The 12019-nt window shown below is 32.5% G+C and overlaps 1 protein-coding gene and 1 long non-coding RNA gene across 4 annotated transcripts in view; one reads left to right on the top strand and one right to left on the bottom strand.

Moving 5' to 3' along the window:
- The window catches only part of LOC135839596 (protein decapentaplegic-like), a 47679-nt gene extending 38181 nt beyond the window's left edge, over positions 1–9498 (top strand). For all 3 annotated transcript variants that reach the window (XM_065355693.1, XM_065355694.1, XM_065355692.1), the window contains exon 3: positions 7396–9498. In XM_065355693.1, coding sequence (XP_065211765.1) covers positions 7396–8282 — 887 coding nt within the window. In that variant the 3' untranslated portion in view covers positions 8283–9498. The remainder of the gene's footprint in view (positions 1–7395) is intronic.
- Positions 1–12019, bottom strand: part of LOC135839603 (uncharacterized) — a 241553-nt gene that overhangs the window by 209567 nt on the left and 19967 nt on the right. The window lies entirely within an intron of this gene.

The raw sequence follows: 12019 nt of genomic DNA on the forward strand, positions 1-12019 counted from the left end.
AATAACTCATGCATTTGTTGTCCTAGTTTCGATCCCAATCCCTAAATATCTAAATCAAACTCATAATACACAGACCAATATGAGAATCATGGGCAAGATACATTACATATGTATGTACATGTACATAGCATTCTTATCTCGTCTTGGTACATACAAAAAAAAATCAAACTACGAATTTCGATTACGAGTTCGGATCTTTTGAAAGAAATCCCTTGTGAGAAAAATACAGATACAAATCAGTATTCAAACGTTAAGTATTTCAATTCCATAATCGCAATAATGAGTCATAATTGTGCTCATATCTGTTGTTGCTAATGATTGTTGCATAGAAACAACTTCGAGTTTATCAAATTTTATCTACTCTAATTATTGCCCTGCTGAAGATAAAATACGAGTATTGATCTGATTCGTATCAATATTGATGGCTTGCTCAGGCGAACTGGATAATGAGATATTTCATGCTTGAATTTTTTAAATGAGGAAGAACGAATGAACGATCCACAATTTCCACAAATTGAATTCTTTCTCTACTATTTTCTTCCATCCAAAATTTTACATCCGTCCAAGAATCCAAATATAAGAACCTGTACCTACTTTAATCCTTCACAGAAAAGACAACCCAGCACCCAGCTCTACAAAAAAAAAAAATCAAATCCAACCAAACATCTCGATTAATACCTCTCTTCGGTCTCGTTTAAATCACATACCGATGATTTCCGAGTCAGACAATCAACCCTCTGAGAATTGGAATGAATTACCATCATATCAATACCACCTAGTAACTCGTACAGACCTAAAAATACCCAGCACAATACGAAGCCATCAAAGGGTTATCCGACCTCGACATTTCCATCTCATCGAACCTATACTTAGAAAATACAAACCTACCTACAATCGGTATATCTCAATATGAAATTATAAAATTCTTAATAAATTACCTCTTTCTTTATCTTATGCATCATCCGTATCAAAACAAATGATTCACGAGAAGCTAATTGACTAAATGCCATCAATTTTTCGAGAATTTCATCATTACGAATACATACGAGTACATATTTAGCATGAGTCATTCTCGTATTGCGCGCCTTTTCACCTGCTTAATAAACATTTCTCCATTATGTTAAGCATCTAAGATACGAAAAGGTGATAAGCGTGATCCGCGTATGATAATTGAAAATAGAAAAGTGACAAATCTCATCCGTCGCGTCGCCAAGTCAATGCTATTTATTCGCGGAGATGAAGCGTGTACGGTGTAGGTACCTGTACCCAAAGTCAATGGTAAATGAAATGAGCAATCGCGCGGCTATTTTGAAACACTCTATGCATTACGTATCGTGAAATGAGTCTAACGGTACTTTATCGTGACTTTGTATAGCACATACGCAATTTTTTTTACATAATATGTTCCGATTCCTCTACATACCTATATGTGAACTTTATGTATGTATACTACGTACGAGTATTATAGGGATAGAGGGGGAAATTTTCGCGTTTTAAATCCTTCTATATAAATTTGAGACCCGCATCGGGCTGCATTGCCAAGTTGGCGATTCGTGTTGCATTAATTGCTGAGTTGTTTTTTTTTTTTTTTTTTAAAGAATGGATCAGTGTTTTGGTGCGTTTGATTGTTTTTTTTTTCTCAAACAAATCGTTTTATAACTTGAGCTCGTAAAAAGCAAATGAGTGATAAAGTCATAACTGATACGATACGATAATCGTGAGTATTTTCATTTTTTTCGCGCGAATATAATAATTCCTCACTAATTTTTTAAACAAAATTTGAGTACTTACGTAGGTAGGTGTAGGTACATACTTTTAAGACTACGGGGAAAAGTTTCAGTTTAAGATGCCTTTTCAGCTAAACTTATCCGAATCGAAAATGTGACTTTTTTAAATTTTGAAAAAGTGCCTCTTCCCCATCACTTTGGCTAAAATCCTGCATAGACTAAATGATAGAAAAGATCCAAACTTCTGCTCATCCATGATTTATTTACAAAAAAAAAATCAAAACTTTTTTTAGTAATTTAAACAAATTTTTTAAACAAAAATTTGTACCAAAGATTTTGAGATGTCAATTCTCTTAAATTCTTGTTTAAATTTATTTTGCGAGTGAATTGTGCAACCGCATAAACTTGGGCTGCTGCAAAAGGTCAATGACCTATCTCTTAACAAGTGTGATTCGTTTTATTTTCCATTTGAACTATTTCGTTAAGAGTGTAAAGCAATTACGCCAGAATATTATTCTTTATCGTGTGTTTCCAAGTTCCCTTTAAAAAAAAAGTCTTATTGATAACTGATAAGCAATAAAACACCATTTGCACGGATTTCCATCTACTATACCGGTTCACTTCTGAACTTGATTGGTCTATGGGGTGAGAGAGAGGGGTACAATGTGATCATGGAGCTTGCACGGAGAGAAAAAAAATAGTATTAAATACTATTTTGAAAATAGTAAGTGCGGAACAGGTCGAAAAATAGTATAATTCACTACAAAAAATAGTGATTTTTCAAACTATTAGAAGTAGCACAAGTCACTATGAAGAATAGTAATTTTTACTAGTTCAGAATAGTAAAAATGCACTATTCAGCATAGTACTTTATACTACTCCTAATAGTGTTTTACCCAATTTCATGTTGTTTTATTTCACTATTCTTCAGTTGTATTTTTCACTACTTTGCACTATTCCGAATAGTAATTTCTACAGTGTTTCTTCTTAGCCAAATGTACTGATAATTTCATCATACTTTGTAAGAAAAAATCAGAAGTGGAACTCTTCCTCATTTTTCTCACAAGTTTAGTGATATCATCAATATATTTGAATACAAAAGAAACAACATTGCAGAAATTACTATTAAAAATAATTTAAGTAAGCAATAGGCCTATGCCTATGATATACAACAGATAAATTTACCCTGTTCACAAAATGATTCGAGTGACAAATGAAAATACAAAATTACAAATTATGACTATCACTAAATTTGTGATATGTAATGTATTTAAAATCAATAATATCAAACATGAATCACAAAATAAGTATGCAGGTAGTTGTAGGTATACAAAATAAATTTATAAAATAATCAACTTAACATTACGAAACTTCTTCAGTATGGAATTGAAGCGATTTTCAATATGGCCACCATAGGAATTCTGTATACATGTTGAACTGTAGATTGATATCCTTCTACAGAGTAGGTTTCTGTCTTGTACATAACTGCATGTGATGATGCTGACTAGCTCAAATTGGGAACACAAAAAACACTTTAAATTTGAGTGTTTTAAAAATTACAACTTTTAATAGATACACTTTGAGAAATCGCGAGCACTGAGATGATAAAAACTGTTAGGTCCGTTACACAGACACATACCAATCGTTGTAGTACAAATTACTATTGCTGTTAGTAAAATGTACAATTGCATATAATACTATTTACTATTTCGAAATAGTAAGAATTTACTAACTATTCCGTTTGGTGTTATAGACCAAATGGAATAGTATATTTTACTATTTGCAATAGTAGGTGAAAAGTACTATCAGCAAATAGTAAAATGTACTAATTGTACATAATAAAATTTACTATGTCAATGTTTATTTCACTACTTTTTAGTAGTTGATTTGAGTGTTTGTACTTTTTACTATTTGAAATAGTATATAATACAACAGTTGATTGGTAATTTGAAGAAATTACAATTAAATGTTGATTTTTACTACAAGAATAGTAAATTTAACTACACCTGTGGTGACTTATACTATTCCTTTTTCTCCGTGTGGGAGAAAAATTCGTATTTTGATGGTCTTTCGCTGAAATTTTACAAAATTAAATTTTTTTCTCGTGTCGAATATTCAGACATGAAAACTTTTGAAAAAAATTGATCATTTACAAAATTTCTAGTTTCACCAATAACTGCCTTCTCAGAGTGTCTAACAAAACTCCCAGACAAAAAATCGTGACTTTCTCATCATTACCAGGTCCTATTTTTCACATTTTTACCGCGTGAAAATACATCCCCATCAAAAAATAAATAAAATAGAAAACTTGAAGTTCTAAGGAAATCGAACAGGGTTGCCATTTTTTACAGGATCAAAAATTAGGTACTTCTCAGTTTTTTCATTTTCCTGATTTTTTGGACAAAGTTTTTATTTTTTTTCATTTTATGGGCTTTTTAAACATTTTTTAAGTTTGTTTCGAGCAAAATTCATGACTTTTTAAGACTTTCATGACCACCCGCGAAAATTCACGACTTTCATGACTTCCATGATCGTTAGACACGGCTGCTTCTAGATAATTATCAAGTCTGCCTTTTAAAAATTAGAAAAAAATACTGAAATTGCAAATAGCTGGGATAAAATTGATGAATTTTTGACATTACATCAGACTTTTAAAAACTCAAAAAAAATTGTAGCTTCCTGATGGCGTTATTGATCAGGTCTCAAAATTGACATTTTATACCTAAAGTTTTTTTCAAGCAAAAAATATAACCATGCTTTCAAATTTTCCCTTCAGAGGCGACTTCACACTCATTTTTTCTACAATAATTGTTTATTCGTAAGAACTTCAATAAATAAAAAGGCTCTAAGTGCTTTCGACTCACTTGAAATCAACTACCTATTGAACCGTGAAGGGAATAAAGATCGACCTTGTGATTTTTAAAATATTTTTTCTACGCCTTTTTTTTTCTTAAACAACTCAAATCACACGCTAAACCCTCAATTTTGCGATTGAGATGTTTAATTTTTCTTTACACTGAGTCCTTATAAATGTAAATAAAATTTTTCGGGCCTGTCATATGCTTACACTTGGATATGGCTGTAGAGAGGAGAGAGATAATGGGGCAGTTCGTTGCAATCCAGCTTTCTTGGAAGATCCAAAATATGAAAAGCTTTCAAAATTTACTAAAAAAACATGCAACTTATTCAAAAAAAATATACAAAATTTTAAAATAAATAATTGACCAAAAAATTAATTTTCTGCGAGTCACCTTTCATGAAAGGGGTGTGGGGGGGTTCTAAAATTAAATTTTCTTTTGATTCAAGTTTCGAGTTTCCTGCCCTCCTCTCATCACTCCTTTCATCATTAAAAACTTTCCCCTCCTCAACTCAGTGGATTTTCAAAATTTCAATTTTTTCGTTAACATTCGTGGTTCTCCTTAAAATTATGAGTATGCAACCATATGTTCACCTGTTTTTGATAAAAACCGAGAATTATAATAACAAACGTGGAAAATATCCCCACAACTAACTTTTCCTACTTGGAAATCAAATAAATTTTGCCCACCTTTCAACACACACACACAAAAAAAATGAAAAATCGCTCAACTGAACCAAAGTATCTTCAATACAGTTTCACTGTTTCAGTTCGCAATTTCTAAATCTGAATTTATTTAAAATTGAACCACGAAAAACAAATTTTATCCTATTACATATTTATTTTGTTTTTAAAAAACAAAAATTGAAATTTTTAAAAAGAATTTTAGACCTGCACGATTAATTTAATGATACATATTCACTATCGGAACCATCTCATCGAATCTTGGGCTAGCTCTCCCCCCTCCTCACATGATGACTCCCACCATGCACAATTGCACATACATTTATTTCCCTACAATGAAGACATCCCAATTCACAGAAAAATGTTTAGACTGAGGCGATGTGAAATTCGAAAAGACTGTAAAAATAGGTACGTCATCGGATGCTGACTTTCAATTTTACTATTATTTGACGAATTCTAAGAAATTTGTTTGGCTCACTTCATCCTAAAGTAGAATCCAAAATTTAATCAAATTGAGATTGGAATCAGCTGAAATATGGTCATTGGTCAAGCCTTTTCCCCCATATTTTCAACCGGTTTGTTTAACCTTTTTGGGCTCTTATTCGATCGATTAAAGAACAATTTTGCAAAATCTTTTGTTTTTTGAATAATTTACTCTAAAAGATTCGAAAATTATGCAGGCTTCAGAAATCAACCGATCTGGGAGGTGGAAATTCGATTATGTACTCGTATAAAGTGAATTTCATTCTAGCTCATGTGAGTTTACAAAAGTTCACCGAAAAAATGAAATTCGGAATCTAAAGTTTTGCCTATTTTTAGATTTTTCAATTTTTTCACTTCAAAAATTATTCACCAAACATCGAAAAATGCAATTTAGCACCGGAAATATGAAATTTTGGTAGGTGATACATTTTTGCATGCTCTTTCCGATCTAATTTTGCCCACCAAAAAGTAACCAAAAACTAAGCAAAAAAGTGACAAAGCTTGATGTAGAAAAAATTACAAAAAAAAACCAGAACATTTCAATTACCTACCATAATTATTATGCAAAAATGCAAAAAAAAACAAAAAAACAAAAGTTTTAGACCAGTTAAAATCTGACGATGAAATTCGATCGAAACATTGACAATTTGACATTTTTAGCAAAAAGCACAACTTTTTAACAATTGAAGGGTTCCTTTCCAAGTCGGCCTAAGTCCATTTTTTTCGTTTCGAGAAAAACACAAATAAGTGTTTTTCTCGCCCTTCCGCTTCAATAATAAATGATGTGATTATATGGTTGTGAAGCTTGATCTTTCTGCTTTAAAGTACCGTATTGGTATTTTTTTAATTTTGCGTATTTTCAGCTCCAGAGCGCGTCAAACAGTCAGAAAAAGTGGACTTAGGCCCATTTGGAATTATCTGATGTTAAAAATTTCGAAAAAGAGCTGAAAAACGCGTTTTTTCAAAAAAAAATTCACGAATCATTAATTTAATACATTTCTGAAACAATTTCATTCGAAGCACCTTCAAATTTCGTCTCTCGAAAATCGTTGAAAAACTTGAAAAAAAAACCGGCACAACCGCACTTGTATACAAATTCTTAAAAAATGTATGATTTAGGCCACTTTGGAATAATCAGCTGTTTTTTCGAGCCGGCAAAACAGCGCTCCTGGGCGAAAAAAGTAACGCCAGGTGTTGGGACAAGGTGATAAAGGTGTTAACCGACCTGTACCAGCAGATGGCGCTGCTAACTCAAAAATGATAAAAATGGACTTAGGCCGACTTGGAAAGGAACCCTTCAATTACCTAATTTAGCAAAAAATTGAGATTTTTCGCAATTTTTGTCAAAAAAGTTGGACTATTTCGCAACTTTTTGATAATTTTTGGCAAAAAAGCAAAACTTTGACAATTTTAACCCAAAACATGGCTCTTGTATTTCAGTTCAAAATTTTTTCTGACAAGTGACAGTTGGGATACTTTTCTTTCGGAATGACGCCTTCAAATTTTCTCCTCAACCCCCCCCCCCCCCCCCCATTTACCACGTGTTTCGTTTTACGATATGAAGACTAAAATTCACATTTTGTTTTTTTTTTGACTTGTTATGCGATTACTAACGTCGAACTTGTATGATTTGTTTGTTTGCAGAAAGCTCGATAGACGAAAGGTTCGTACACGATCATCGATTTCGATTGAGCTTCGACCTGAAAGACTTTCCCGCCAACGAAATCGTTACTTCGGCCGAACTGAAGTTAACCATAGTTCCTAAAAAAAATCACATAACAGACTGCATCCTACAACGTATATCCGTTTACGATATAGTACAACCCGGTATCAAAGGTAAAACTAGACCAATACTGCGAATAGTCGATACTCGAATTGTAAATACGTCAGCGTCAGCTTCCGAGTCAGAGTCAGACCATTCAACCGTAAGCTTAGACGTGTTACCAATAATCGAACGATGGCTATCGAATCACGAAACCAATTACGGCGTGCTGATCGACGTGAAGTCACCCAAAGGCGACAAAATTGCGTCACACGTCAGATTAAAACGTAACACCGAGACCGACGACGAAGACAGTTGGCAGCCGATGCAACCGTTGCTGTTCGTGTACTCGGACGATGGAAAACCGAGAAAACCAACCAACTGGACGGATACCAGAAGGAAGAAGCGGAGTAATAGTAATAATGGTGCTCCGCTCAAGAGGAGGAAAGGTCGAGACGAATGTAAAAGACATCAGTTATGGGTGGAATTCGAAAAAGTCGGATGGAACGATTGGATCGTAGCGCCTCCCGGATACGATGCTTTCTTCTGCGCCGGCGAGTGCCCTTCGCAGTTCGCCGATCATATGAATACGACCAATCACGCCATCGTGCAAACTTTGGTCCATAGCGTTCATCCGACCACCATACCAAAGCCGTGTTGTGTACCCACATCTCTAACTCCTATTTCGATGCTGTATTTAGATGACAACAGCAAAACCGTATTGAAAGTCTATCAAGATATGGTCGTCGAAGGTTGCGGATGTCGGTAAAAGCGATAACGCAGACGCCACAGTGCGGCTTCTTCAAAAAAAAAAAGTTTTTCTTATTCAGCTAGTCTTTGCATCGTGATTATCAATTTTAAACGCTGTGATCCCGTCAACAAAACAATTTTACGATGTATATAAAACCATACTTATATAGTTTGTTTTACTTTTCCTAGTTTTTACCCAATTTTTGTTCTTCTCGTGTACTCGTCGTAATTTCCAACCCATCGTATTATATGTTTCCTTCTTCGTCTTTACGTTTCTTCTTCCTACTATTCCTGGATAACCTTAGCAACGTCCTAAGAATTCAATTTCATTTACGGTTGGTAGCGTTTTTACTAAACTTATCCCCCCCCCCCTCGAACTTTATGGCGAGAGAAATCGCTCTTCTTATATCCCCTCCCCAATTTTTATTATTTTTATAAAAATTTTAAATCGTCTCAATTTTATTCCCTCAACTCCGTCTTCCACTACTTGTTATTTTTGTTCTTATTTTTATTAATTTGATCGTCGAAAATCGAATACTTTTTTATCTATTTTTTAAAAAAAAGTACGTAAACGTATTTTAATTTTTTTTTTTAGTTTTTTTTTATCGTTCAATTTTATCGTCGCGTATATTTTTTTTACAAATACTGAGAAAAAATTCGTTTTTTAATTTTAAATTAATTTTTAGCACATATTTCCAAGCGAAATACATAAACGAAACTTTGCTTCGCGAGAAGAAATTTACTATTTGAATTTCTTATTGAACTGGTAGTACGACGATGACCTTGAGTTTTATGCTATTTACTCGACTTATTATCTCATCGATATAAGAAAGCGAAATTCCCTCTTCATACTCTTTACTTTCCACCTTCTCGTACCTATATGTACTTCAATATCTGACTGTATTTTTTGGCCATCAACGATGCTAATGTTACCAATTATTTATATTTAGTATCGAATTGTCCTCTTTTTCTTCATATATATATTTACTCGACCTTTACTCGTATATAATATATCTAGGTAAATGTACATAAATTTGCCAAAATGTCGGACTATACGTACGTACGTTGACCAGTGAAATACTTATTACATATATCCTACCATGACATTAAATTTATCGACATTACGAAAATTCTTTCATTTTTCTGGGACGACTTGGAACAAAAAAAAAAAAAACACAAATCAAGAAACCATTATAGTAATCAAAAAACACTAAATAGTAGAAAATTTCATCAAACATCTCGAAACAAAAATTTAAACCATTTAATTTTTAATGCCTCTAGTCCTTATTTTTAAATTGAAAAACCTCTATGTATTAAGCGACTTCAATGTATCATAATGTACATTTTTATACGTTTGTTTTAATGTTTAGCAATTTTTTTTTCTCTTCTTACCAAAATTTTGGCCGTGTATATTTGTATAATAGATTTATTATTTTTTTTCTTTTTTTGTAAATCAAACACCAGCGGCATTTCAAAGGCGATGTTTTTCCGTATAAAACACACGGATAGATACCTATTATTTTCAATGCAAAAGGAAAACTCGCCTAATCAGCATTACGCTGACGTTGTTTTGTTTTGTTATTGTTTTATTTATTTTTCATTTGTTTTATTTAAGAAAAAAAGGTATTTATTTTTTTTTTGTCATTACGCGAGAGAGAAGTATGTACTACAATTTATATATAGATAAATTTTATATACCAAATTATTTATGTTTATGTGTGTATCGAGCATATAGTGATTCTAGAGCTGGTGTAACAAGTGTCAAGTCAATTACCACGTTGCCTATTAAATTATATGTAATAAAATTTAGTTCTATAGATGAAAACTATCCTCTCTTTCATTTCGTACGTATATAAATGTCGTTATACGCGTAAAAAAAAATTGTTCATAAAATTGTTCTCTTTTTTATTTTTCTCTCTCTCTTTCTAAGTTCAAGTGTAAAAAATTATGTGTAATTAATGCTGTATACTCGTGTTATATAATCATTTTCAATAAAGACTTGTTTAAATTTCTTATATAAAAAAAAAAAGCAAACTCGTTTTTATTTCTACGTGATGTGTATTTTCACATAAGAGATGACTTTTTTTTTCCTTTACTCGAAAGAGTGTCTTCTTTTCTAAAAAAAAAAAAAAGATCATTCGAGTACAGAGAGCATCTGGAGGAGAAGCAATTTATAGCTGTGAATTTCATTTACACACTTTCCTTTCTCTCTTTCACATAATAAGTGCTGTGATTCTGATTACATAGCCAGATATTGTATGATTTTGAAGGTTAGTATGCTCACATGGTGAAAGGAGGGTAGGACAAGGGGCTAATTTTTTGCACGTGAAAATGAAAAATCGTGCAGTTGTATGTACCAGTACCTATTCAGAGGTAGATGCTTGAAGAGATTTTCTAATGAAGTAATCGCCCGCCGGTTTTGTCATCATTTATTACAGTCATAAACATCTGGTAACACTGATCTTATTTACGAGCGAATGGAAGTACATTTGCATACTATAAAGTAATTTAAATATTTTGTAATTTTTTTTTATTTTTACATTTCTGTCGCGAGTCGTTCAGTCACAGAACGTGGTAGATGAGGTGACTTTTTTTTTTTTTGAATATGGATACAAGGTATTGGCAAATTTTTCTTCAACATTCGTGATTAGAAAAAAAATTTACCAGGAATAAAAGGAATATTAAGTTTTGAATTTTATGCAAAATGATTTTTAAAAAAATTTATGCACGATCAGTGGAAAGAATCTGAAGGGAAATTAGTGGAGAAAAATTGTCTCAGATTATCAGTTTAAGAAATCATTGCAAAGAAAAATTGAGGAGGAGGGATTAAATAGTGTACCTTCATTTTCAATACGAAACTCTCAAGAAACAAAATCTGACGTCAGCAGGTGAGTAAGGATAGGTTTTCAGAAACCTCAGGTAAGTATTATCTTATTTATATATAAGAGGCAATCGCGCCAACCGGTAACTAGAACATTCTCATTAAGAAAATTCACATCCTTTTTTTCATGACAATCATCTGACTGACAAAAAATTACTTGAATGATCAAGTTTCAAACAATTTTTTGGAAAAATTTGTATTGATGGTAGAGAGACAGAGAGAGAGGGGGAGAAAATAAAATGTTGTGTTTAGTTTTCAGAACAATACATCAAAATTGTTATCATTTCCGTAACCACAGACTCCATTTTAAAAACGCTGGAAATTCAATAAGTATAGGAAAATTTTGTTGAAAAAATGTTACTCAAAATTGAGGGACATATTTTTGAAAAATCAAGCTTTCCTCTTGAAAATTTTTAAAAAATAAATTCGAAAAAAAATTATTTCCTGCACAGGAAAGTTTTCTCGAAAGTAAGTTTTAGTCTTAATAATTAATATTTTACCCCCCCCCCCCCTCAAACCCATCCGTAGTTTCCCTTCCATGAAACTTTCTTGTAATTTCACTGAAAAAACTGCAAGCTTTTTTGACGATTTTGGCCAAAAACAGAACTTTCTTTACAATTTGGACATAAAACGAGACATTCTTAAAAATTTCTGCAAAACCATGGACTTTTTTGACAATTTGGACAAAACACAAGACTTTCTTGACTATTCTGTCATAAAACAAGACTTTTTGACAATTTCTACAGGAAGCAGGACTTCTCTGATAACTTTGGCTCGCAGACAACCGAACGTTTTCGAAAATTTTGGGAAAATCAGGGCTTTTTTGACATAAAAATATGATTTTCTTGACCATTTTTTTTCAAGTACTTTTTGGT

This window comes from Planococcus citri, chromosome 3 (assembly GCF_950023065.1).
Source record: "Planococcus citri chromosome 3, ihPlaCitr1.1, whole genome shotgun sequence".
NCBI classification, from domain to species: domain Eukaryota; kingdom Metazoa; phylum Arthropoda; class Insecta; order Hemiptera; family Pseudococcidae; genus Planococcus; species Planococcus citri.